The following is a 27,689-nucleotide window of genomic DNA, read 5'->3' on the forward strand; positions in this document are numbered from 1 at the left end:
AGCTAAAATTCAGGTTACGAGCCAGCTTCAGATACCCCACCGCTAGTTGGCGCAGCGAACGTCACAGTGATTTGACATACGAGTAATGTGAGTTACGAGCTCTGACACGGAACGAATTAAACTCATAAGTCAAGGCCCCACTGTACTGTTCAGGTGTTTTGGGGTTTGTCTGATGTTCTTCTCAAGAAAGAACGCGGTTATAGGGTTTGGGGGAGGAAGACCACAGGAGCGAAGTGCCCTCCCTACACCCTGGCATGCTATCACCATAATTCATCACTGACTATGTTAACCCTCAGCACCTGGCCGGACCGCTTGCCAGGTTTCCCCACGGCACACTTACTTTTCCCTGCTCTCTACACTGCCCTGCACACTTGGAAGCTAGTCACTAAGCCTGTCCCACAATCCAGTGGCGATGTGGGGGCAGAAATTGAGCTCCACCTCTGTACAGGGAGGAGTATTTACTTAAAGCAGCGGTTCTCAACCTGTGGGTCGCGACCCCTTTGGGGGTCGAACGACCCTTTCACAGGGGTCGCCTAAGACCATCGGAAAACACATATATAATTACATATTGTTTTTGTGATTAATCACTATGCTTTAATTATGTTCAATTTGTCACAAGGAAAGTACATCCTGCATATCAGATTTTTACATGATGATTCATAACAGTAGCAACATTACAATGATGAAGTAGCAACGAAAATAATTTTGTGGTTGGGGGTCACCACAACATGAGGAACTGTATTAAAGGGTCGCGGCATTAGGAAGGTTGAGAACCACTGACTTAAAAGCTATGGACTTCTGCAAGGCTGATCCTGGGAGAGCTTGGCCAGGGAGGGTGAAGTGGGCGGGGCACGAGGAGCGGGGCGGGGCTAGCCAAGCAAAGGGAGGGACTCGCAGGGGCGGGGCTCACCGAGCAAAGGGGCGGGGCGCGTCGGGTGAGTCGGGGGCGGGGCTTCAGGGGTGGGGCGCGTCGGGTAAGCCAGGGGCGGGGCTCCCGAGCAAAGGGGCGGGGCACGTCGGCGGAACCGGGGGCGGCGGGAAGCTCTGGCTGCCTGGGCTCGCAGTTCCGGGGTCGCGGCGGAGGCGGAGCAAAAGGCGGGTTGGGTGCCGGCCCTGGGGGTCAGGCCTGGGCCGCGTGCGTAGGGAGTCCCTCCCCTCCGCTGGTCGGGCTTCAGAGCGCAGGCTCCCCGCCGCGGGCCCCTCAGTTTCCCTGTCCGCGACTCCGGGGCGGGGGACTGACCCCGTCGGGTGCGGGCGTCCTCGGCGCTGCCCGGACACACTGCGCAGGCCCCCGGCGGCACCCGCGGGGGAGGGGCTCCGCCCGGCGGCCAGGGACTGGGCTTCGCTTAGTGAGGACGCAGGGCGGTCACCGTGCGGTTTGGGTCTCCACGTGCCCTGGGCCAGCCGCCCCGCCGCCGTCACCTCGGAGACCGGCTCCGGCGCCAGGTGAGCCGGAAGCACTTCCGGGCCGGGGCCTCCGGTTGCCCGGGTAACGGGAGCAGCTCTGGAGCTTTGCTAATATTTTAGTTTTGATGTAAAAAGAACGGAGGTCGTATCCGCACTCCGCTAGGCCCGGAAGTCGCTCATCTGGCGAATGTAGGTCCGCGAGGCGCAGGGCCGCGGGGTGGGCGCCGCGGGTGGGACGGGGAGCGCGTGCCGTGCCCGGGCCGGCGGCCGCCCTGGCTCCACGTGCAGAGCCCGCGCGCCCACGGGCACCCGCGCGCGGCCGGGCACTCGCCCAGGGACCCGGCTCGCCACCCTTCGGTGGGTGAAGCAGGGAGCCTTCCAGGGCCCAGGCGGGTGGTACCGGTGCCTGGTCCTCTGTCAGCCCGGTGTCGGTGGTAGATTTAAAAGCAGCTGTTGGGTCAAGTGCGCACATAAAACCCCAGCTCTCCCCGGGTACCGTCCGCTCGGCATTCATGCACGTGTAAGTCACAGTAAGCGCCGCCTCCCCTTGCGCACCTGTGGCTATCTTTCCTTAAATCTCCTGGCTTTATAAACAGACATAATGTGTTCAAAATCAAACCTAAAAGGGTCATTGATGTTTCTGTCTCTCGATCCCTCTCCCTTCCTCTCTGAAATCAATAAAAATATATATTAAAAAAAAGGGGTCATTGAGTTTGAAATGTTCTGAAACTTTGCATTTTTCCCCCCTTGGACATTTTTACACCTTAGCATATATTTTTCTCCCTGTTGGTGGCTACATAATATTCCATTATCTGAATCCTGCTGTTTTTTAAATTCTCACCTGAGGATATTTTTATTTTAAATATTAAAAAAATTGATTTAAGAGATAGAGGGAGAGGAATTGAGAGAAACATTGATGAGAAAGAACATAGATCAGCTGCCTCCTGCACATTCCCTACTGGGGATCAGTCTGCAATCCGGTATGTGCCCTGCCCGGGAATCAAACCGAGGTCTCCTGGGTGCATTGGTCCACGCTCAACCACTGAGCCACACCAGCTGGGCTTTTTTTTTTTTTTAAATTTTAGGAAGGGAGAGAGAGGGAGAGAGAAACATTGATGCGAAAGAGGAACATCTATCAGTTGCCTCCTGTAGGTGCCTACTGTATAAATTTATATACACATATACATTTATTTTTTTTAAAAAGGAACTGTTTTAGAGGGACCAGTAAAATGTGCATTCCATCACTGCACAAGGGATCATGATTTAGCTCTCAGTATAAAAGTTCTATATCTAAAAACACTTTAGAGAAGTGGTTTACCAAATAATATGTTTGTCTATTTAAATCTTTAAAGGTACTAAGAACAGTGATAGTCATACATTGGGAGAAAAAGTAAAGGAAGTGCTTTCTATTTTCGATTGGGCACCTAAACAGAAACTGCAGTTGTAGTATGAAGAAGGGTAGAGGAAGAACAAGCCGGATCAGAAGACGGAAACTCTGCACAAATTTTCAATCAAGGGGAGGTACGGTGTTTACTTTTTTTGGTGCCAGTGATATAAAAAGAATCTTGTTGCTTGATATTAACAGGTGCATATAGCTTTTCTCAAAGGCACATGGGCAATGTTCACAGAGAATATTTCTTAAATAATTCTCTTTGTAATTGTGCCATTGTATTCTTTTTAACCCTTGTGGGAATATAAACATATTTCTCGTTTCTTCAACTGTGTCTTTTCTGGGGTTGACTCCCAGGTTTCTGTTTCTAGCCCTGCCCTCTCTCCTGTCCTCTCATTACCTGCAAGGTGTAAATGTTTGGATATAAACTCCTCATTTTGAGTTCACTGTAACCCAGTTTGAAGACAGGCTGCATGTGAGTGCCTGGCCAACTGGGAGGTACCACATTGATAACGGTCAGTTTTACCAGTTGCTTCTCCTGCCTCTTTGAGACCATCATATGTTTTTTCTTTTTAGTTTACATTATTTGTACATTTTAAAATTCATTTATTTTTATGATAACACTGAGACAGTTCATCAGAGGTTTTGTTAATCACCATTTTTTCCTCCATTGGTTAGTGAATGAGAGCTACAAGCCTGAATTTATAGCGCTTAAGAAGTGGTTGAAAGCTAGGAAGTTTGAAGATACAAATTTAATACCTGCTTGTTTTCCAGGTGAGTCTGGCTTTCAGTTCTCATGACCTTTGTCACATGAGATGGCACAGGTGACAGGAAAGCAGGGGTGAGCCTTGCAGGTAGCTGTATTATCTTGGGGAGCGTATCTCGTATTGTGTCAGCTTCCTGCCTTGTAGCTGTAATTTTCTTTTAAAAAATATATTTTTATTGATTTCAGAGAGGAAGGGAGAAGGAGAGAGAGAGAGAAACATCAGTGATAAGAAAGAATCATTGATTGACTGCCACCTTCATGCCCTACCGTGGGGGTTGAGCCCACAACCCAGGCATATGCCCTGACCAGGAGTCAAACCCTGACCTCCTGGTTCATAGGTTGACACCCAACCACTGAGCCATGCTGGCCAAGCTGTAGCTGTAATATTTGAGAAGGTGGATTAACACATTGTTTGCGGGTAGTTTTTATCGCGTGCTAACAGGTGGCGCGGGCCATTTTTGCTAATTTTTTGCGCAAATGGCAATGTTCAGAAAAATTAGTTTTACATATTTTTTTTCAATGAAACTTTTTGTGATTTACTATAAAATGTATACTGAATTATTTTTCTTAGAATTGCACTGAATGCGTGGCGAGGCAGAGAATTGTGTGAAGGGATGACTCTACGCTAGCCGTGGGCAAACTACAGCCCGCGGGCCGGATCTGGCCTGTTTGAAATGAATAAAACTAAAAAAAAAAAAGACCGTACCCTTTTATGTAATGATGTTTACTTTGAATTTATATTAGTTCACACAAACATTCCATCCATGCTTTTGTTCCGGCCCTCCGGTCCAGTTTAAGAACCCATTGTGGCCCTCGAGTCAAAAAGTTTGCCCACCCCTGCTCTACGCAGTTGAATAGATTACCGTTAGACCTGCAAGTACATACATAATTCACCAATGTATGTGTTAGAGACCCAAATTTTGTCCTTTGGAATTCGTATATCTGTGCTGGGGTCCAACCCCAGCGGGTCCAGGGGTCCCCAAAGGTGTGGACGGAGTTGGCGAAGAAGGAATGACATGGTGACAGCGTTCAGTTGATCAGCAGCCTAGCCAGGATCTCTAGCCAGGATCTCCAGCCAAGTTCTGGTCTGGATCTCCAGAGAGGTTCTGCTTAGGATCTCCTGCCAGGGTCTGTGTCCATGTTCTCTTGCTAGGTTCTCCAGCCAGGTTCTGTAGCCATGTTCCCTTGCTAGATTCTCCAGCCAGGTTCTGTCCAGGTTCTCCAGCCAGGTTCAGTCACCAGGTTCCAGTCAGGTTCTCTTGCCAATTTCTGTAGTCAGGTTCAGTCCAGGATCTTTTGCCATGTTCTCTCCAGCGAAGTTCTTCTGTCTGTGTAGGTTCCTTCTTCTGAGTTCTGTCTTCGTTCTGTGTTCTGAGTTCTGGCTCTTGCTGTCTTGTTGCTTCTGTATTTATACCAGTTGATTCAATCCTGTCAATTTCTATTACAAAGGTTAGGGCGTTTCTTATCTTCATTCCAGGGAGTAAAGATTATGTAGCTTAAGCACAATTGTTCGTAGTTAAAGTGATTAATTACCCACCTGGCACTTAGTTAAGAGGTTTTATTCCCTCCCTAACTTCAGGGGAAAATCCCTACCTGGGGAAACAACCTTTCTCAGAGAGGAGACCTTGGTTAAAACACATAGTGCCAAGAAGGTGAGCAAACATATTAAGAACAGTATGCCATATGTGCCAGGTCCCTTGAAACAGCAAGCATGGACCGGCTCCCGGCATATCTGCATGTTAGCATCCCTTGAGAGCAATAAAAAAGTATAAAAATAAACGTATTTATACGTTACCTGCATTCTACCGTTAGTCTATAAAAAACATTAATATGTGTCCTGCGCTGTACTACCAGTCAACGTAAAACGTGTAAATACGTTTCCCGCATACAATGTGTTAAGATGCTTTACCTTGTTCTAAAAGTAAATGAAGTGGCTTGTGGGAAGAAATGCTGAAATAGTGAAATAAAATTCAAAATTACAAAAGGGGGATGAAAATAGAAAAATAAGGCGAAGGCAGGAATAAGGATAATCCATAAAAATTGCGATTATAAAATCTTGCGCCCTCTCAGAGGCGAGCCACCGATCTGATGTTCCTTTCCAGCAGTGTAGACAATTATATGCCCAGTGACCTGAGTCTTAGTGTTATTGTCCATCAGCAGAAGCGCAGACGTTCCTGGAGCTTAGTCTGTAATAAGCTTTACTTTTATATGGTCCTCGTGGCCACTTCCCGCCTCGCCTTAGTAAGTGTAGCTTGCTGGGCTCTGTTTTCTGAACTTGATATGTTGTAGAAATAGCGGTAAAGCATCTTCCAGGTTTATCCCGTATGCCAAGTTCGGTTCATACACAGGGGTGGACGGAAGTCGGTTTACAGTTGCGAGTACTCAAAACACACAGCTTATTCTTGTATTGTAATGCATTAATTATTGTATTATTTGTATTTCAACTGTAAACCTACTTTTGCCTACCCCTGTATATGGTTGGAGATGCATTTCCGCTTAAATTATCATACAAGTCTAAAGGATGACCCCAGCGGAGGAGGTCAGCTGAAGGGTTCCTGAGAGACCCGGAAGCAGATCTGTAGAAGGTGCCTGGTCTGTAGGTCTTGATTCTGAAGCTCACTTTGCCCTTGGAGGATTACAAACCCAAGGGGAGGTCAGCACATTTACATTTTCCAGAGCAGCTTCTTGATCCTCCGGGACTCAGGGTCAAGACACCGGCTTTGAAGTTCATTCACATCTTCTATTCAGAGTGTCTCTGAGGCCTGGAAGCTGCAGTAGATTCACCCTTTCCTGTCTTTGCGTTCCTAGATACCGGGAGAGGGCTGATGAGCAGAACGTCCCTGCAGGTGAGCATCTCTCTTGTCCTTGAGACCCAGTGCAGATGTTGCTGCTTTGTTTTTGGGGGTTAAACCAAGTGGATTAAAAATATGCTTGGCATACAGGCATTTTTTACTTACAGATAAGTTTCAGTACAACTCTGCCAGTGAGAGTTGCTTGCTGCATACTGGAGACAAACCCAAGTAGCAGGGCTTGGTGCAGTTTATTTTGCTGTCACCTGAACACACCTGGGTAGGCGACCTGGCTGGTGTGGCGTCCCGTGGCCGTCGGAGGCCCAGGACTTAGCAGCTCTCCACCCACGTCCTTAGAGGGAGCTGCCACCCTCAGGTCCAGCGTGTAGCTCCTGGAGCTGGAGCAGCAGGGCCCAGCAAGGGGTGAGCAAGGGCAGCTTCTCCCGTCCAGGAAAGGGGACCCATGAACCAGCCTCCTCTCCGCTGTCAGCGACCAGGTGCGCAGCCCCGGCGGCGGGAGGCGACACCTGTCCGCAGTGCCCTTCGGGGGCAGGGAGGGGGTGTGGGTGGTGAGGAGGAGAGAGGCTGTTGGGTAGGCAGCCAGCAGTCTGCCACAGTGGATTTTATAAACCAGATCATGTGCTAACCGTGCACGGGAGGAAGCCGCTCTCATCTGAGAGACTGCGCATAGCAGAGGAGGTGGAAACGAGCGAGCAGAGGGAGGAGGCCTCCGGGCCTGTCCCAGGCGCCAGCCTGCTGTGGCACCGGAGGGACAAGGCTCTGGACCCCGTGGGCTTCTGTGTCCTCCCCTGGAAAACAAGGAGGTGAATGGCATGGTGATCTGATCTCCAAGGTCCATTTATGCCATTTAAAGGACAATACAGTTTTCTGTAAAGCTACCCGTTAATTACTTAATTTATTTTTATTTAACATTATTTTAATTTCTTAATTTAATTTATATAAACCCCAGCCTTACACATACTAGTATGTTTAGTGTAAAGAATGGTAACTTTTAGTGTTGTAATTCTATTATGCTGTTTTAATTTTTAAATTACTTTATAATTTTTAGTTGTGGCAAAAATATATACTAGTATAAAATAAAACTTATCATCTTAACCACTTTAACTGTGCAGCTTATTAGCATTAAGCACATGTACGTTGTTGTGTAATGTTTTTGTTTTTTGAACAGAGGTGTAATTGACCTCATTCTGTAGCAGCATTTGGAAAGGAGACATATACCTCTCATGCATATAGCGGTGACTGTAGGTTATTTTTTTAAATAGGTTTTTATTTATTTTAAAGAGAGGAAGGGAGAGGGAGAAATATAGAAACATTGATGAGAGAAAAACATGGCATGGATGAGAGAGAAACATGGATCGGCTGCCCCCTGCACACCCCCTACTGGGGTTTGAGCCTGCAACCTGGGCATGTGCCCCAACCAGGAATCAAACCTTGACCTCCTAGTAGTTCATAGGTCGATGCTCAACCATGGAGCCACGCTGGCTGGGCTGCCCAGCTTTTAAGTGTTCAGTTTGATGAGTTTTGATGATGAAGAGATTTACCCCAAGGACCATATAGACCAGTGATGGTGAACCTATGACACGCGTGTCAGAGGTGACACGCGAACTCATTTTTTTGGTTGATTTTTCTTTGTTAAATGGCATTTAAATTTATAAAATAAATATCAAAAATATAAATCTTTGTTTTACTATGGCTGCAAATATCAAAAAATTTCTATATGTGACACGGCACCAGAGTTAAGTTAGGGTTTTTCAAAATGCTGACACGCCGAGCTCAAAAGGTTCGCCCTCACTGATATAGACCATTTTATCAAGTGGCTTTAAAAAAAATCCTCACCTGACAATGTTTTTATTGATTTGAGAGAGAGAGAGAGAGAAACATTGATAGGTTGTCTCCCTTACCCGCCCTGAGTGGAGATCAAACCGAAACCTAGGTACGTACCCCGACCGGGAATCGAGCCGCAACCTTTTGTTGTACAGGAGGATTCTCTAACCATCTGAGCACCGAGTGGATTTTTAAAACCATGAAGTCACGGATGTCGGGGCAGGAAGAGGTGGCAGTGGTGACCTAGTGTAATCGCGATTTACAGATGAGGCAACTGGCAGTGGCACCCAGCTGATTTTGGGCTGAAATTCGTAACTGAGAGGCCAGTTACAACGACAGCAGGACCTTACGCCTGGCTTGTTGGCGACTTACTTGTTTCTGGGGTCCGTTACTTGCCTCTTAATTTTCCTTTCTCTGTTCCCGTCTCCGTGTGAAGAGCTGTCCTTCTGCAGGTGTTAGATGGGCCCCTTGTGCTGGCGGGCTGCCCTTGCTTTAGCTAGTGGACACAGGCTGAGGGAGGGTGGGCCATTTCTAGGACAGCCGCTGGGTACAGGGGGTTGCACCAGGTGGGTTTTTGTGTGTGAGTGTGTGGGGTTCTGCCTGTTTCCTGAAGGCAGCACAATTTCCTGGCCTAAGGAAGTGAAGGAACAATTTGATTTGAGTTGCCAGTGTTTCCACTTTCCTTTCTGGTGAAAGGCTGACAGTCACATAATTGACCTTTAATTCCTGTCGGGGTCGCAGTGCCCGCGCTGGAGCGGCCTTGCCGACGCCCGCCGACTCGGGCTTGGCAGTTAGTCGGTGGTGGTCTCTGTGGTCGGGTTCTTCTGGGCTCTTAGTAGGTGAAACCGAGGACTTGGAAAGACGCGCGCTCACAGGCCCTTCCCAAAGCACGGGCGTTCTAAACTCTGCTTTCTTTTTCGGGAAGGAGGGACAGGTGATTATTTCGTTGCCTGAGAGTTGCCTGCTCACCACGGACACAGTGATTAGGAGCCACTTAGGGGCGTACATTGCTAAGTAAGTGACCGCACACATGCTAACCGGGGCACCGCTTCTCCTTAAAGTCTGCACCATCGGCAGGTGTGTCACCTGAGGCAGAGTTCAGGAGGACCCAGCCCCTGCGTAGCCGATACCTGCAACGGTGCAACAGGGCTACTCTGGTCTGTGAGGCTTGTTTTAATTCATGGCCAACTGGGAGGTGGGTTTGAGTCCTGATCTGTCCCGGAAACTGCAGATGAAATGGGATAATGAAGTCAGGGCCGAGCGCCCTGCTCACAGTAGCTCGTTCTCCATCGTAGTGGAGCATGACAGATGTCAATTTCTCTTTTATTTTTACCCTCACTGTACTTGCTTGAATTTTCTTTCAGCTCTGAAGAGCTGTTGACATTAGGAAAGAGTTAGCTTTTTTTAGCGTAGGAGAGAGGGGCCAGCCTTGAAGGGAGAACTGATTTCCAGCTCGTGTTCTCCTGGGCCTCCGCTCGGGCCCGTCTGCGGACAGAGTGTGAGAGCCTCAGCAGAAGGGTTTCTGAATTGTGAGGTGTGAAAGGTTGAATTGTGTCTTAGCCCAGGGTAAATTCTGAATGTGCCCCCCCCCCCCCCCCCCGCCCGATAGCTCTTTAAAAAGTTAATGTATTTTTATTGATTTCAGAGAGGAAGGGAGAGGGAGAGGTAGATAGAAACATCAGTGATGAGTCATCAATCCGCTGCCTTCAGCACGCCCCCTACTGGGGATCGATCCTGCAACCGGGGCCTGTGTCCCGCCTGGAATTGAACCTACATCTTGGTTCATAGATGGACACTCAGCCACTGAGCGGCCCTGGCTGGGCCCCACTTGTGTTTGTAAGAGGACCGATATATCTTTATTGGTGTGAGTGGAGGCAAGGGTGCTCTTAGCATTAATATTTTCCATATCGTTCTGAAATTTTGAGTAGAATATACGGTAATATAGGAATCTAGACGTTGAAGGATTAATGTAAACTTTTCTTGATACATTCATGCAGCATGAGATTTTTCACTGTGAACAGATAAAAATACTGCAGTGTATAATTTGCAATAGAGATGGTAATTTAGGATTAAAATAGAAATGCCTACATGTACCAGTGGATGTACTAGGTTCTTTCCATTGGTCCCCCACCAAGTGCCCTAATTATCCCAGTGAAACCAGTGGACTGCCAGCAAAAGCTTAAAGCTGGACAACCAAGTTGGAAGCAGAGAGGGTGTTTGCAGAAAGGAATCTTGCAAACAAAGCTGGGACTCGGGTTGGTGAGTCCGCTCTTGTGTGGCGTGACCTGCTCAGAGCACTTGTGTTGGGTGCTCTCTGGAGAGAAAGCTTTGAGGAAGGAAGACCCTCCCATGGGCCATGAAATAAGCTGGGTGAGTGCTGACCGCCCCATCCCTCTGGGAGCAGAACTAACCACTAGAGCAGTGGTTCTCAACCTTCTGGCCCTTTCAGTACAGTTCCTCATGTTGTGACCCAACCATAACATTATTTTTGTTGCTACTTCATAACTGTAATGTTGCTACTGTTATGAATCGTAATGTAAATATCTGATATGCAGGATGGTCTTAGGCGACCTCTATGAAAGGGTCGTTGGGCCCCCAAAGGGGTCGCGACCCACAGGTTGAGAACCGCTGCACTAGAGCGTCTGTATCTTCCAATAAGAGTAACTTCTTTACTCTGGCTTTTAATTTGAAAAGGTGGCAGCCTCTCCCGTCTCCTCTGCTGGCTCTGTGCACCTTTCTAGTTGCAGAAAAGCATGCTGGGGACCGGTCCCCCTGGAAGCCCTACCTGGAGGTTTTGCCGAAGGCCTACACCTGCCCTGTGTGTTTGGAGCCGGAAGTGGTGGCTCTTCTCCCCGGGCCTTTGGAAGCGAAGGCCAGAGAGCAGAGGACGCGCGTGCGTGAGCTGTTTACGTCCTCCCGAGGCTTCTTCTCCTCCCTGCAGCCTCTGCTCTCCGAGGCTGCGGCAAGCGTCTTCAGCTACAGGGCCTTCCTGTGGGCCTGGTGCACGGTCAACACCAGAGCCGTGTACATGGAGCGGGGCCGGAGGCAGGGCCTGTCCGCGGAGCCAGACACCTGCGCGCTCGCCCCGTACCTGGATCTGCTGAACCACAGCCCGGCCGTCCAGGTGAGAGGCTGCCGAGGGGGCACCCGTTCTGTGTCCACAGGGAGGACAGCGACTTTAGAACCTGTGACCTAGACTAGGGAGTGGGCCACAGGGAAGGTGTGCTGGCTCCAGGTAACTGCCTGCCGCCAGGCGTGCTCCTGTCTGCTCCGACCCCATGTCCCTCCTGGCCCGCAGAGCCCAGTGCTATACTCCCCCCCTACCCCCCCCCAGGTCTTAACCCGCAGCCTCCCCTCCCTCGCCCACCTGTGGTGCACAGTCTTCCTCCTTCCAGAACTGGCCCAGGAGTCTGGCTTGCGTTCCTGTACCGACCCCTTTTATACTTGGGGGCATTGCTGTCCGCTTTGATCTTTGCTGTGATCTCTGGTTAATGTACTGCCCCCCTCTCTGAGCTCTGCAGTCTTAAGAGGATGGGACTTTGCTTTGTTCCTCTTTGTAATCCCAGTGCTCAGCGCAGGGCCTGGCACGTAGTAGGCCTTCAATAAACTTTTATTAAAAAACACACAAAACAAGCAAACAAACAAAACTTTATGGAGTGGGGAAAGGAGCCCGGAAGTCATTGGAGAAGCCTGCTGTGGGAGAGTCAGATCCCTCGCCCTCTGCCCTCTGCCCTCTCCCCTGTGGCACAGGACGGAGACGGTTCTGTCTGCAGGGCCTGCTGGGGAGGGCCTGCCTGAGGGCAGAGGTGTCTGTAGTCGGCTCACCCACAGCCAACCCTCCCAGGGTCCACTTGCAGGCGCACTGGCTGGGACCCCTGCTCGCTGTCCTCTTCACACCCGGCCGCCCGGGGAAGACCTGTGCCATCCGGTTAGCCACCTGGTTCGCCCACTGCCATTGGGAGGGAGCGTGGGGAGGCCCTGCCGTGCCTCCAAGGCCAGGACACTCCTTGCCTGTCTGCTTGTCACTTCCTTAGGAGGATGCGTTTCTGACAACACTGAGTGCGGGAGGCCGAGCCAGGAGGGTGTCTGTGGTTGATGTTGATGAAATGAGGGGGGCCGTAGTACAATAGGATGCTGGACACAGGGACTCTGCCCCATTGGGGTGGCTTTATTTTTATTGCTGTTAATGCATTTACGCCCCCAGGACCAGTGATTTTACAGGTGAGTGTGGGTACTGCCTCCTGCAGCGGGGCATGTGGCTCAGGGCGCTGGCGGGCTGAGCATTTCCTCTCTGGCCCTCTATGGAAGAAGTTGCCGGCCGGGCCTAAAGTGCGTTGCAGTGGCTTTTGGCATGAGACTCCAAACCATGGCCTTAATCTATTGTTGATGCTGCCAGGTGGGAATTTCAGCCTGCTCCTCCTCCTCGCCTCCTGGGGCTCGCTGGGCTTGCTGCTAAGGAAGGGGCCTCAGTGCCTGCACCCACTCCTTTCTGTGGGGAGCAGGTAGGTCTTCTTGTTCTTTTCCTCTCTACCCATCAGCTCACAAAACAGTCACAAAATCCATACGACAGTGTCAGCCAGTGTCATGCTCAAAGGCCTTATTGTAAGACCTGAAATCCCGCGTGTGCCTTGACACCTTTGGGCTCACAGGGCCCCAGAGGCCTGGCGGGTAGCTCCCTGCTCACACCTCGTAGTCCCCAACCTGGTGCGGAAGGCTTCCTGGCTGGTTGCTCTGTCAGCCAGACGAGCTGCCCCTACCCGGTCCTCACCCTAACAGGTTCGCCTCCCTGCCAGCCCTGGAAGTTATTCAAACAAGTAACTCACATCTTCCCCGGAGAACCAGTGACCTCTTGTTACTACAAAGCCTGCTTCCTGTGGCCCCTGCTGGTGGCTGCCCGCTTACGAGTTCAGCCTGGGGGCCGGCCGCCTGTCCGCCTCCCTTCTCCCTCTTCCCCCTCCTCCCTCCCCGGGCTGTCTGTGTGACATATCCATTGTCAGGTGTTATCCAATGTCAAGTGTTTGCCATCCCCAGGGCCCAGTGGTGGGACTCGCTTGCCAGTGGGGCGAATGGAGGGGCTGCCCTGGGCACCTTCATTGTTCCCACCTGCGGTTACATTCAGCGATGAGTGTTTCAAAGGGGCATAGGGCTTAAATAAACAAAATAACTTAGTCGTTTTAGTTTTGGGTTTTGCTTTAAAAAACTAACGATTTTCCTTTCTAGGTGAAAGCAGCATTTAATGAGGAAACCCGCTGTTATGAAATCAGGACGGGCTCGGGCTGCAGACGGCACGAGGAGGTGTTCATCTGCTACGGCCCCCACGACAGCCGGCGGCTGCTGCTGGAGTACGGGTTCGTTCCCCGCGGGAACCCCCACGCGTGTGTCCCCGTCTCACAAGGTCGGATGAACTTCGGTTCCTATCACTAAGATGGTATACACTTCCCCATCTGGGGGTGAGGTTCTTTTAAGTTTTAATAAAAATGGCAATCCTTTTTTTTCCTTCTAAATATTTTTATTGATATTAGAGAGGAAGGGAGAGGGAGAGAGAGAGAAACATCAGTGATGAGAGAGATTCACTGATCGGCTGCCTCCTGCACGCCCCCCAGTGGGGATTGAGCCCGCAACCCAGGCATGTGCCCTGACGGGGAATTGAACTGTGATCTCCTGGTTCATAGGTTGACACTCAGCCACTGAGCCATGCCGGCCGGGCAGCAATCCTTAAAATGTATATTGTTTATTTTCTCCGAGGTAGGGCTTGCCTCACTCTGGTTGACCATGTAATTGTGATAATGACATAAAAACAACGAAGCTTTGACCGACATTGAGGATGAGAAGAACCAAGAAGAGTTTATTGTGTTGGGTCAGACAGGAATGGAGGACCAGGAAGCGTGCTAAGGAAATGCATATTTAATAGATGGAAAGAAATGGAGATCTCTGTACTGAGATTAGAAAGCCACACACATAAACATTCAGCACTGCTGTGTGTGACGCACCGTGCTCACCACAGAGACGCATGCCCGTCCTTGTTCCGGGGCGCGGTGCGTGATGAAGTCCTGGGTTACGCTCTTTTGTGGCCATTAAGTAGCCCTCATCCTTGGTGTTATTCTTTCTAAGATCAGGATTTCGCTAGTAAATTTATGCTGTGGCCCAGCTGGCGTGGCTCAGTGGTTGAGCGTTGACCCACCTATGAACCGGGAGGCCATGGTTCAATTTCCAGTTAGGGAACATGCGTGGGTTGCGGGCTCCATCCCCAGTAGGGGGCGTGCCGGAGGCAGCTGATCAGTGAGTCTCTCTCATCATTGATGTTTCTATCTCTCTCTCTCTCTCTCTCTCTCTCTCTCCCTCCCTCCCTTCCTCCCTGAAATCAATAAAAATATATTTTAAAAAACTTATGCTGTGAATATTCCCAACATCGTGGGAAACAGTACATGGAAGCCTGGTCCCTTCTGAGGCGGCACGGACTGTCTCCCGGCGCGAGGAGCAGCACGGTCACCGCGTGTATACTTGAGGTGGTTTTAATACAAGTTCTAGCGGAAATAGAGACGTGGTCGAGGTGCTGCTACTCCATCCTGCGGGCAGAAGAATGCTGTTCTTTATGAAATAACATAGAAACGCAAAAGCAAGCCTTGCCGGTGTCTGAGAAAAGGGGCTTTGAGATGAGCCTTGTGTTATCAGAATAACTTCAACATCATGACCATGAAGTGCTGACTTGTGATCAACATTTATGTATTAGTGATGATTGCATTTAAAAATAAAGACAAATCCGAAGAGAAAATTTAAAAATACAAAAGTCCCTCATGTCTCTGCTGCCCAGCGGCTTAGCCCCGTTTGCATCCTCACTTTTAGTTGCTCAGCTGCGAGTCTGCGTTTAGAAGCTCCGCACCTCGTGTGGGTGCAGCGCCAGCCGCGGAGCTGGGCTTCCCAGCAGGCCTGCCGGGGGCGGTCGTCGGGACTGGGCTTGTTGGCCCGCGTGCCGAGTGGGAGCGTGAGCTGGGTTGCGGGTGTTTGGTCCCTGCCTCGTGGAGTTGTGTGGCTTTTCTGGAGCTGATGACGATCTCATTGCGTGGGCCTTGACGAATAGACCTCTGTTCTGTATGAATTAGGTGAAACTGTTTCCATGTGTCTTGGTTGCAATGGGAAGGAAAGTAAGCTGAGAAGGGGAGGTTTATACTTTTGTCTGAATTACATCCTAAATCTCAGTCTGATTTTTTTTATGTAGATGTGCTTGTTAAATATCTTCCATCAACAGATAAGCAGATGAACAGAAAGATTTCCATTTTAAAGGATCATGACTTTATAGAGTAAGTGTTCCTCTCTCTCAAAATTGTTCCATCGGGAAATTGTGATGAGAAAATGGAGGTTAGGGTTCTGTAGGGATGAGACACCTTCTGACTCACCAGCTGCAGGTAGGTGTTTATCGAGCACTTACTCTGCAGTGAGCGGTGCTTGGTGTCGTGGGGCACACGGGAGTGTAAGGTACTTCCCAAGAAAGCTGTTCAGGGACGTAGAGGCCGCTGGGACAGGAAACATGGTGCCAGAAGGGAGCCTGGGTGAGTTGGTTGTGGCCCAGGTCGCGTGGGTCTCTGACTGTGGTCCGGTGGTGTGGCATCGGCGGGTGGAGGCCAGGCTGGCCCTCCCCGACCACGGCGTGGGCTCTTGGGATGGGGGTGGCTGGTGACTTCACACCCAAAGGGAGAAGAGGGTCAGGGTTCTCCCTTCGGTAGATAAAGTGCAGCTGTGAGTGACCCAGCTCTGCCCAGGCCGGTCGCGCTGTGGTGCTGCCGCTAGTTTAACCCCCAGACCACCCAGAGGCGTCAGCCTCCGTCTCCCTGTGACTGGCCGTGCCTGCCGCTGGACCTCCTCCAGCTCCGGCTTCTGACCCAAGTGCGTTGGAAAATGGCTTGCATTTTTTTTTTTCTTAAACGTGAGAGGTTTTCCTGTTACTCAGGCTTTATCATTAGGTATCTGAAGACTTACTTTCCTTTTGTCTTTCTGACCAAGACTGCAGGCTTCCTAACGTTTAGTGGCTGCTTTAGAGAAACTGTGTTAGCCTTGGTCCCGAAGTACTAGTGACGGCTTGTCCTGTCCCCCCTCGCAGAAACCTGACGTTCGGATGGGACGGGCCGTCCTGGAGGCTGCTCACGGCCCTGAAGCTGCTGTGTCTGGAGGCTGGAGAATTGTGAGTGCACGTGGGTGGGTCAGGCTGTAGCTCTGGGATGCCGTCGTGGGCGTGGGCTGCGTGCTCTTGATGCCACTCACCCGCGGGCTGGGTGTTTCTCTCCGTAGTTTTCCCGGTTCTGTTTGAGCATCACAGTCAGAGCGCGTGGTTTGGAGAACTTCTAGTCTCTCCTCAGAGGTTCCCCCTGGGACCTGCAGCTCCTTGTTCAGAAGTGTGGGCACAGGCACTGCCCAGAGGGGAGTCTGAGTGGGTGGTTTTCCCGGAGCCAACAGAGCTCCTGCCCCTCCCCCTCCCCTGTTCTGCCCCAGGGGCAGATCCAGGGAGAGGCCTGGGCGTTTTCATGGGGGAGGCAGCAGGGGAGCCCCTGTTGAAACATGGGTCCTGGTCAGGCTTTTGGTCCACCCCCCCACCCCCCATGGAAAGGACCGAGGGCTCCCGTGGTGTGTGCTGTGCTGCCTGGCCTGGAGCTCCTGCAGCCGGTGCTGGTCTGGTCAGAGCCAGAGCCGAGAAGCCGAGTGCAGGGAGGACTTCCTGAAGGTGAAGCGTCCCTGAGTGGTTGGGAGGGTTCCATGAGATAGCTCAGTGCCTGGAATGGTGGTGCTGGCTCAATGGGGCTTCTCTGTTTTGGTTCTGCATTTCTTTCTTTCTTTCTTTTTTTAAATTTATTTTATTGATTTTTTACCGAGAGGAAGGGAGAGGGATAGAGAGTTAGAAACATTGATCAGCTGCCTCCTGCATACCTCCTACTGGGGAGGTACCCGCAACCAAGGTACATGCCCTTGACCGGAATCGAACCCGGGACCCTTCAGTTCGCAGGTCGACGCTCTAGCCACTGAGTCAAACTGGTTAGGGCTGGTTCTGCATTTCTAAGTGCCTTCTGTTTACTTGCATGCGGTTGTTGCCGTAGGCCCAGTCACCGTGCCTTTTGCCGTCCAAGCCACTTCCTCTGCAGATTCTGTACGCCCAGCATCTGTTCCTCCACCCTCCTTCCCATTGGTGCTTCTTGCAGCGTATGGAGTGGTGCTGCCACCTTTGGCTCAGCATCCTGCTGTTGCTCCCTCTTTAAAAACAAATGTTCTTACTGATTTCAGAGAGAGGAGGGGAGGGAGAGAGATAGAAACATAAACGATGAGAGAGACTCACCGATCTGCTGCCTCCTGGACTCCTGCAAGCCCCTCACTGGGGATCAAGCCCACTACCCCGGGCCTGTGCCCTGACTGGGAATCGAACCGTGACCTCCTTGGTTCATGGGTCGACGCTCACCCACTGAGCCACGCCAGCCGGGCTGCTCCTGCTCCCTCTTGCCCACCCTCAGACGTGTATCCTACCTGCCGGCCCACTGCGCCCGGCCCAGGGTCGCGCGGTAATGAGAGTGCCAGGCCGCCTCCTGTTCTCGCAGTGCCTTCTGTGAACCTCGTCCGTTTCAGCACAGGGAGGAGCACGGGCGGGAGTGTGGGGAGTCCCTGGGGGGGTTATGAGAGGAATCCGCTGTGGGACGGGCTTTGTGATGCTTCTGGAAACAGAGGGCTGTGTGTGTTGTTGAGGTGTAAAAGTCGTCTTTATTTTTTGAGACCCTGCTGAAATGATCTTATTAAACATTTTGGTTCTAGTCCTCGCTGGAAAAAAGTCCTTCTTGGGGAGAGAATTTCAGAAACAAATGAGAAGATGAGTTTGGACATCGCCCAGAAAATATGCCGTTATTTCACAGAGGAGGCTAGTGCTATGCTTCAAAAGGTGTGTTTCTATAATTTTGCATCTTTTTCTTTCTTTCTTTTTTAAATATTTTATTGATTTTTTGCAGAGAGAAGGGAGAGGGATAGAGAGAGTTAGAAACATCGATGAGAGAGAAACATCGACCAGCTGCCTCCTACACACCTCCTACTGGGGATGTGCCTGCAACCAAGGTACAAGCCCTTGACCAGAATCGAACCTGGGACCCTTCAGTCCGCAGGCCGGCGCTCTATCCACTGAGCCAAACCGGTTAGGGCTTTCTTTTTTTTAATGCCTTTTTAAAAAATGGATTTCAGAGAGGAAGGGAGAGGAAGAGAGAGGTAGAAACATCAGTGATGAGAGGGAATCATTGATTGGCTGCCTTCTGCTATTGGACTGAGCCCGCAACCCAGGCATGTGCCCTTGACTGGACTTGGACCTGGGACCCTTCCGTCCGCAGGCTAACGCTCTATCCACTGAGCCAAACCGGCTAGGGCTTGCATCTTTTTCTTAAAGAAGTGCTTTGATTAAGAAGTTACTTGTTTTGGGCAGGTTGGATAGGGATGGTACACCTTCTTTGAGTGTTGTTTAATGCCTTAAATATATGAACATTGATATGATCTGTTTTTTGACTGTTAACATTCTGTCTGCACCTTTTAATAGGTAAAATTATTGCATGAATTCTTGGTAATCGATTTTTAAGTACTCTTTTCCTTTTATTTTTATTTAGTAACTATTTTAATTAAGTGAGAAAACAGCTGCTCTAGTCGGTTTTGCTCAGTGGATAGAGTGTTGGCCTGTGAACTCAAGAGTCCTGGGTTTGATTCTGGTCAGGGCATTTGCCTGGGTTGCGGGCTTGATCCCCAGTAGGGGGCGTGCAGGAGGCAGTCAGTCAGTGATTCTCTCTCATCATTTTTTTATTTTACATTTTTTCTTTTTTTTTAAATTAATAAATCTTTATTGTTCAGGTTATTACAGATGTCCCTCTTTTTTTCCCCCATAGCTCCCCTCCACCTGGTTTCCACCCCACCCCATGCCCTTACCCCCTGCCACTGTCCTCATCCATAGGTGTAAGATTTTTGTCCAGTCTCTTCCCGCACCCCCCACACCCCTTCCCCCCAAGAATTGTCAGTCTACTCCCTTTCTATGCCCCTGCTTCTATTATATTCACCAGTTTATTCTGACTTAATTTTTAGGTTCACTTGTTGATAGATACTTATTTGTTGTCACTTTGTTCATAATTCTTATCTTTACCTTTTTCTTCTTCTTCCTCTTCTTAAAGGATACCTTTTAGCATTTCATATAATCCTGGTTTGGTGGTGATGAACTCCTTTAGCTTTTTTTTATCTGTGAAGCTCTTTATCTGACCTTCAATTCTGAATGATAGCTTTGCTGGGTAAAGTAATCTTGGTTGTAGGTTCTTGCTATTCATCACTGAATATTTCTTGCCACTCCCTTCTTGCCTGCATGGTTTCTGTTGAGAAATCAGCTGACAGTCGTATGGGTACTCCCTTGTAGGTAACTAACTGTTTTTCTCTTGCTGCTTTTAAGATTCTCTCTTTGTCTTTAGCCCTTGGCATTTTAATTATGATGTGTCTTGGTGTGGTCCTCTTTGGATTCCTCTTATTTGGGGTTCTCTTCGCTTCCTGGACTTATAAGTCTATTTCTTTCATCAGGTAGGGGAAGTTTGCTGTCATGATTTCTTCTAATAGGTTTTCAGTCTCTTGCTCTCTCTCTTCTTTGGGCACCCCGATAATTCGGATGTTGGTACATTTGAAGTTGTCCCAGAGGCTCCTTATACTATCTTCATATTTTTGGATCCTTTTTTCGTTTTGCTTTTCCGGATGGGTATTTTTTGCTTTTTCGTATTTCAAATCTTTGACTTGATTCTTGAGTCTGCTGTTGGATCTCTGTATATTATTTTTAATTTCAGTCAGTGCATGTTTAATTTCTGACTGGTCCTTTTCCATTTTTTTGGCATTCTCATTAAGGTCCTTGAAGGTCTCACTAAGTTCCTCGGAGGTTCGTAGAAGATTCTTGAGTAACCTTGTAACTGTGGTTTTGAACTCTATGTCCTCCATTCGTTTGCTTTCCTCCATTTCTTTCATTTGTGATGTGTTTCTTTGTCTCTGCATTTTGGCTGACTGCGAGGACCCGCTGTGTCTACAGTGGAAGAACTGCTGTGCTGGAGACACCCTTATGGGGTAGGACTTGCTTCAATGGGGCTTTGGTGCTCACTGAGTCTGCTTCTTGAGTGTGTCCCTTATAGATGTGAGGAGTTGAAATCTGGTATCTGACCAGGGGTACCCTGGCTCCTGGATCTCCAAGTCAACCACTGTGTGAGTCCACCCAGCAGGAGCTACAGCGATATCAGCAGGTTTCTCCTCTTTGTTTGGGGTTTGGAAGTTTTGGAGCTCTCTGACCCAGCTGCAGTTTGTTAGGTTAGGCTGCAAAAGCGCAGGTGATTCCTTTGCGCCACTGTACACAGCTGGGGTGGGGATGTAAATTGAGTGGGGCGGGGTCTCAGAGAATCACCAGGGCGGAGCAAACAGCAATGGCTGTTGTCAGCCGTCTCAGCGACTCCACGTCTCTGAATCCCCGAGTCCCGCGCCCCCACAGCAACAATGATCCCTGTGAGCAGCTCTGCGAGAAAGTCACCCTCGCTTTCCGACCCGCTGCAAGACAGTCCAGTTTCTCCCCGTAGGAGTCTGGGACCCCAGAGTCTCGCCGTAAATGAGTTCAGTGCATTTGAGAGCTTGTATCCCCTTCCGATTGAAACAAACCGCACACCCAAGTGCAGCCGCCTTGTGCGTGCCTCCGTACCTCTGTTCTTGGTGCCTCTGCACCTTCTACCTGGTCTCAATGCGCTTTTTTCTTTCCTTCTAGTTGTAGAACTTCCACCCAGCCAGCTTTCCCGTGGTTCTGGATGATAGCTGTTTTGTCTTATAGTTATAGTTTTAATGTTGTTGTGGGGGGCAGCACGTACAGGTTTGTACCTTATGCCGCCATCTTGGTTCTCCCTCTCTCTCATCATTGATGTTTCTATCTCTTTCCCGCTCTCCCTTCCTCTCTGAAATCAATAAAAAATTAAAAATAAATAAAGAACAGCTCATTTGAATAAAAACATTACTGGGATTTAAAATATGTTAGTGAACTTTGAAGGCACCATTGTGCTCAGTGGAATAAGCCAGAATGCAGAAGACAAACTGCTTGGCTCCACCTCTGGAGGATCTGGGACAGCAGGGGCATAGAGACGGGCGGTGGAGGATGCCAGGGCTGGGAGGTTGTGTCTAATGGGGACAGTGTCTGGTGATGATTACAGAACATTGTTGACATTCTAAATACCACTGTCTGTATATTTAAAAGTGCTCAAAATGGTAAATTTTATGTATGTTTTCTTATAATAAAAAGTTTAAAAATAACTTCCAGGTTTCTCACATGAAAGATAAAGAAATGGCGTTGATACACCAGCTCACTTTGGTGGAAACGTTGTGGACAGAAGAGCTGAAGATCCTCCGGGCATCTGCCGAGACCCTGAGCGGTTTGCAGGCCGCTGTTCGTGACTCACCCACGTGCCTCCGATCGCCTCCCCTGCTGGGTGTCGCCCCCTCTGCAGGGTGTGACGCCTGAAACACTGCACACTAAGGTTCGTTTTACCCTGAATCCTTTTTAGATCTTGGCTCTGGGTTCCTACTGTTCACAGCGTTTTCACGCCTGTTAACGTTCAGGACAAGGGGGCGGGTGTCAGAGCAGAAATCATTCCACAGAAGCCAAGAGCTGCTGCTTAGAAACACTGGACATTGTCGAAGCACAAGACGATGCGGTGTTCCCTTCCGGAGCCTCTGGGCGCAGGACGAGCTGCTTCCACTTCTCCCAGCTGAACATTCCGGGCCTCCAAGGGCCACAGCTACCGGGGTTGTGGGAGGCAGGAGGGGGAGTACTCCCAGTCGCCGCCCGTCATCTTTAAATGCAGCAGCCCGTGCTGAGTACAGGTTAATCCCAAGCTCAAGTGCACGAGTCCTCGGCTCAGCCGGTCAGTGCCACGTGAGCGGCAGAACACACAGTGCTCACCACTCGGTGCACGTCACGGCCTCCTGTGAGGACAAGCCCCACTCGCCCATCCAGGTGCCTGAGGAGCAGAGCCGAGTCGGGCTCAGCAGTGAGCTGGAGACGCTTCCCTCTTCGTCCACTGGGTGGCGCGAGAGGACCGCCGAGCCGGAAGGCTGGCTCCTCAAAAGCAGGCAGTTGTGTTCAGGTGGGAGTGGGATCTGGACAAAGCAAAGCGACTCTGTGTTCCTGGGACAGAACGCTGGTGTCCCTGCTCTTCTGGGGCCTTGGCCTCCTTGGGTGAGAACAGGCAGCTACACAGCAGTTCAGGGCGAAGGGGCCTGACCAGGTGTGGGGCTCAGGTGAGGGTGGAGGGGCAGGTGATAAGACGCAGGACTGTCTGCCTACGACAGGCCATAGGAAATGTCAGTATGTGGCACTTTTTCTTGAGCAGAAGAGAATGCCTCATCGCAGGGAGCAGGTTTTAGTTCCATGTCTTTGAGAGCAGGCAGACAGGTCCTGGCCAGGCAAACAGGAAGGCTCACTTCCAAGGGTGTAAACTGAGCCCCCACCCAGAAGGGGGTCTGCTCCTGTGATGGCTTCTGCCAGGTGTGTCTGGAGCCGGGAAGGAGCCTTCCTCTGACGGGCTGGCCGTCGTCCTTAAAGGCGTGCGTTTGACGTGAGGACAGAGCCTCAAGGTCGAGTGGAGTGTGCCCGGTGTCCGTGGACTCCTTCATCCATGTTGACTGACAGGCTCCGATCCCAACCGGCTGGTGACAGGCGTGAGGTGGCCCCGCACATCGCACAGTGACGATGCGGCGGCCTCGTTTGAAATGATCTCTTGGGTCTGCTGGGCCGTCCAGGGCCCCGTTGTCTGTCCTCAGGTGGAGCCTCGCTCACCTTGCAGGTCCTTGGACCCTCTGCGCCACCTCTCCGTGGATGCACGTTCCGGCCTTGCCTCGAGCGGGCGGCATTCCATGCAGAGCGCCTGCAGGGCCTGGCGAGGCCCCTGCTGCAGGTTTGAAGGTTCCCCTGGAACTAGGCGCGGAGAGAGACCCACACGTGGCCGTCGGTCTGATCGGAGTTGCCTGACGGTGGCGGCTGTTTGTCTGGAAGCGATCTTGCTGAGGAGGTCAGGTGGGGGTCAGGCGCTGTTTCTGATGTGGTTTAACGTGCAGGCGAGGCTGGGAGCCATGGCTCACGTGGGCCCGACAGAAACTGTGAGAGGAAGTATTCGTCTCCATTTGGGAGCAGGAGCAGGAGCAGGAGCAGGGTCCTGGCAGGGCCACGGAGCCCATCTTCTTCCTTATAATCTGTAGTGGCAGGAGCCCCCGGAGCTCACCTACAACCCGCTCCCCACGGTGGTCTGCAGCCAGCAGCGCCCCCGCCCCCGCCCCGGGAGCTCGCCTGTTAGAAAGGAGACTCACACCCTGGGCCTGCCGCGTCCGAGTCTGCTCAGTGACGGACGTCAGAAACGCTGCCTTGGGCCAGCTCTCCAGCACCTCCAGGGCCCGCGTGGGTGCGGGGCCAGCTCGGTGCCAGGCTGTGCCATCCATGCACGGAGTCCTCGCCGGGCACCGTTCTCTCGATGGATGGGGAAAGCCCGGCTCAGGGGCCAGGGGCGAAGTCCCTGCCGCAGACAGCAGAGCCCGGGCCAAGCCGAAGCATCTCTGCGTAGACACCTTTGCAGCAGACGTTTCCGCGCAGACATTTCTGCCTTATAACTAATGGGCTGTGAGGCATTTCTGCCGTAAGAGAGACAATGACTGGCTGGCAGTTTTGTTGTTTGGCTTTATTTCTCTATTGACGAAGTAGTCAGGTGCCGTAAAAGAGATAAAAGTAGCTGCTTGCGATTTGCTTTTCTTGTTTTGCTTCATTTGCTTCATTTCTCCGTGGATGAGGTTCTCACAGTCGCTCCTGTTCTAGGTTAGGTCACGTGTCGCTCTCAGCCAGCCCTTAACATCGTTGGCACTTCTCCCCGATGACATGACTTCCCCAGGAGTTGGGGTCTCGTCCTGCAAGAGGACACGGGGAGGAGAAAGCAAGGCCAGGCCCACGGCTCCCACGAAGGAGAAAGTGCTTCGGTGCCATCCACAGAACAGAGTCTGCTGTTTGTGTGGTGTTGCCATGACTACAGTTTAAATGTAATCACAGTCTGCATCTCACAGGAAACTTTTGAATTTTGTTTTTCATCTTTTCACGTTTCATTATGCCCTCCCAAATGTCCCTCTTTTATATATCGTGATTTTTCCTTTTTAATGGTAAAAGGTAACTAGTTATGTGGCGAGGATGTTTGCTGCAGGGATGCTGTGGCCACGGGATGGGCCAGAGCATGTGGTGGGACGGACTTCTCCCGGCCCATTTCTGGCTGCCGGGGGTTCTGGGACAGGAAGCCTAGCGGAGGAGGACAATCGGGGGGCTGGGGCGTGGGGAGGACCGGGCAGTGCCCTCTGCGCTGGCCGTGCCTGTTCTGTCCTGTGCTTCGGTCCCCGCAGCCGGCTCTGATGTGCCGCCGGCTCGCAGGTGGATGGAGCCGGCGGGGCTGCCGGCAGTCTGGGGTCTGGGGGTGATTTCACGGCACTGTTGGCGCCATTGGTTCAGATTTGTGCAGAATGACGGAGCAGCCCCCGGTGCCCTTCCTTTCTTTATTGCGTGTTTTCTTTGTGAGGGGAATAAAGAGCCGACTGCCTTTTAAGGGACAGGAACACTGAGTTTTGTCTTCCCATCCCATTACTGTCAAACAAGTCACCTGAGAACTCGGGTCACATGGTCCGGCTTGCAGGAGCGCGGCGCTCCCGAGAGGACGGCTCACAGGGCTCTCAGCAGACCGAGAAGAATGCCTTTTATCATGTTCTGGTCTCTACCTCCCACTGTTTTATTTCCCTTCCAGCATCACTCAGCCCAAATGGTATTTGTCAGGAGGAATTGGCGAGCGCCGGAGGCTGTGTTCTGTCTGCTTGAATGGAAAGTCTCAAAGCGGTTGTCATGTTGAAAGAAAATACTACATTTGATCTTTTTCTATGATTTCTGCAGACATGGTGCGTGTCTGCATTTTTAGCCTCTCGGCCCCTGTGCATTTGGGGGAAACGCCCTGCAGGAAGTAGCACTTCGCAGTTCATTCACCTTCTGCGGAGAAGTAAGCCCCGCACACGGGGAGTCACTTAGAAACCATGATTTATTTCCATTAAGGGCTCCGGAGCCGCTGGCGCGCAGGTTGCTGGACACCCACCCAGGACGTAGGGCTTCGCGTCTCGTGTCCGTTCCTGCGAGGATGTTTATTCTTCTGGATGAAACGGTGCCTGAGGGCGGTGCGGCCATCCTCCAGCTCTGCGCCGGCCGGCCTCTCGCTGCCCCTTTCCGGGCAGGACGCCGGGCCCGCGGGGGAGACTCCTGGTCAGAGAGCAGAGCGGCGAGGCCAGGCCGGGCATGCAGACGGCCTCGCAGACGGTCCCCAGCACGGTGCCCAGGACACAGTGTGGCGGCTTTCCAAGGGCACACAGCCCCATCACAGGCACCTTCCTCCGTGTTCCCACGTGTATCCACACACCCTGAGGAGTGCCCTCGCCGCGGCAGGTCGCAGAGCCGTGGGACGGACGCACCACCTCTCGTCTAGAGCGCTGGGCTGCTACGTCATGAGTCATGAGTCACCACCATGTTGTAGAAAACTCTAGATTGGGGGTCAGCAAACTGTAGCCACTCCCTGTATTTATAAATAAAGTTTTTTAAAAATGGGAACTTTTTTATTGTGGCAAAATATGCATAACATAAAATTTGCCATTTAAACCATTTTAAATGTACAATTCAGTAGCATTGAGTATCATGTTGTATCACCATCACCATTTCCAAAACTCTTCCATGGCCCCAAACAGAAATTCTTTACCTATTAAATGGTCACTCCCCAGCCCCCTCTCCCCCAGGACCCGCTAACATCTCATCTATTTGGTCTCCGTAACTTGTCTGTTCTCAGTATTTCATGTAAGTGGGATCATGTGACATCTGCCCTTTGTGTCTGGTCTGTTTCACTTAGCACAGCTTCTGAGGTCCAGTCGCGTAGCAGGTGCCAGGACTCCCTTTCTTAAGGCTAATACTCCACTGTGTGTAAGGGCCACATTTCTTCTTTCTTCTTAAATATGTATTTTTATTGATTTCAGAGAGGAAGAGAGGGAGAGAGAGAGAGAAACATCAATGATGAGAGGGAATCATTGACCGGCTGCCTCCTGCACGCCCCCTCCTGGGATTGAGCCTGCAACCTGGACCTGTGCCCTTGACTGGAATCGAACCTGGGACCCTTCAGTCCACAGTCTGACACTCTATCCGCTGAGCCAAACCAGCTAGGGCCACATTTCTTTTTCTTTTCTTTTTTTTTAAATGTATTTTATTGGTTTTTCACAGAGAGGAAGGGAGAGGGACAGAGAGTTAGAAACATCGATGAGAGAGAAACATCGATCAGCTGCCTCCTGCCTCCCACTGGGGATGTGCCCACAACCAAGGTACATGCCCTTGGCCGGAATCGAACCTGGGACCCTTCAGTCCGCAGGCCGACACTCTATCCACCGAGCCAAACCGGCCAGGGCCACATTTCTTTTTTGAGGGGGACATTTTCCTCTAGCCTCTTAGGTTCAGTGGCTGGGGCCTGTGAATTAAACTGACAAAAGATAGATCAACAGGAGTAAAGATTTATTTTGCGTGTACATAGGGGCTATACAGAAAAGCAATGAGAAAGCCAAGAAGTAGTTAGGCCTAAGAGCTTATGTACCATTTTAAAAAAGGGCAGTCAGTTGTAGAGAAGTGACTAGACAAAGAGATTTGGGGTCCCCGGGGGAAGGTAAATTGCGGGAAGCTAATGGAGGATAAGGGCTGTTTAGTAAGGTTCGTTACACCGACTCCAGTTGGCAGGCCCCGTGATAGGAGTCCGGTGGTTCAGAGTTGTCTCCTCCTGGCATGAGGGGCGGGGGTTGGGGGTGGAGGGGAACTTTTCCAAATGGAAACCTACGCTTGGGTTTTTGGCCGAAAGGAGGGTGGAGAGTTCCTCCTGCACCTGCTGTTCCTCAGGCGCCTTCAGCGGAGGAGCCCGTACGCCAATGAGGCCCCTTTTGGGGCAGGCTTTTCTGACCCCGTTCCCACGGTTCAGCCCCGTGCAGCACGTAAGGGATGACGCACCTCCAAGCTGTAGAGATGTGTGTGCATCTGGCACCACGACACAGCCCGGCGTGGACTCAGTTTCAGAAAATAACAAACGTCGGGAAATGAGGCAAATGACACTGCTTTTTTGGGGTGACTTTTATAGAACAGCCACGTGTTGGGTAAAGCAGCCACGAAAGATCTCAGAAACCCGTCACTCTACAGGCAAAAACATCATGCTGCTGATGTAATTATTGAGACTTACTTTTTCAGTGTATTTTAAGGAATAGGTTATATTTAAAAGGGGTGTTGGTTTTCTGTATCCCAAGGATAACGAAGCAAGCATGCCCTATAATAAATACATTTAAATAAACATGATTTTTGCTGAAAATCACAACAAATGGAACTCACTGATTTTGGAATGTTCCGGTGGAAGAG

At 50.8% G+C, this 27,689-nt stretch overlaps 1 protein-coding gene across 7 annotated transcripts; it reads left to right on the plus strand.

Annotated features, from left to right (window-relative positions):
• Positions 1-1,015: 1,015 nt before the first annotated feature.
• SETD4 (SET domain containing 4) lies at positions 1,016-25,862 on the plus strand. Of its 7 annotated transcripts, none has more exons than XM_036351096.1 (12): positions 1,016-1,446; positions 2,760-2,928; positions 3,476-3,571; positions 6,372-6,409; positions 9,123-9,211; positions 10,892-11,321; positions 13,418-13,592; positions 15,414-15,495; positions 16,293-16,373; positions 17,984-18,107; positions 21,513-21,729; positions 25,320-25,862. In XM_036351096.1, the coding sequence occupies exons 2-11, from the start codon at positions 2,856-2,858 to the stop codon at positions 21,711-21,713; spliced, it is 1,389 nt and encodes a 462-aa protein (XP_036206989.1). In that variant the 5' UTR covers positions 1,016-1,446; positions 2,760-2,855; the 3' UTR covers positions 21,714-21,729; positions 25,320-25,862. The 7 variants fall into 7 exon arrangements, 6 of the variants coding, with proteins under 6 accessions (XP_036206989.1, XP_036206992.1, XP_036206991.1 ...); XM_036351099.1 differs by having other exon boundaries at positions 15,444-15,495; XM_036351098.1 differs by lacking the exon at positions 25,320-25,862 and adding an exon at positions 25,021-25,263.
• The last annotated feature ends 1,827 nt before the right edge of the window (positions 25,863-27,689 follow it).

This window comes from Myotis myotis, unplaced genomic scaffold (genome assembly GCF_014108235.1).
Source record: "Myotis myotis isolate mMyoMyo1 unplaced genomic scaffold, mMyoMyo1.p scaffold_m19_p_2, whole genome shotgun sequence".
NCBI lineage: Eukaryota > Metazoa > Chordata > Mammalia > Chiroptera > Vespertilionidae > Myotis > Myotis myotis.

What these genes read in the sequence shown, in the direction of transcription:
- SETD4 (XM_036351096.1), top strand. Translation starts at nt 2,856, where the DNA reads ATGAAGAAGGGTAGAGGAAGAACAAGCCGGATCAGAAGACGGAAACTC. An exon ending in TGAGCAGAACGTCCCTGCAG is followed by an intron (nt 6,410 to 9,122) that starts GTGAGCATCTCT and finishes TTTTTCGGGAAG; the next exon opens with GAGGGACAGGTGATTATTTC. An exon ending in TTAGGGGCGTACATTGCTAA is followed by an intron (nt 9,212 to 10,891) that starts GTAAGTGACCGC and finishes TAATTTGAAAAG; the next exon opens with GTGGCAGCCTCTCCCGTCTC.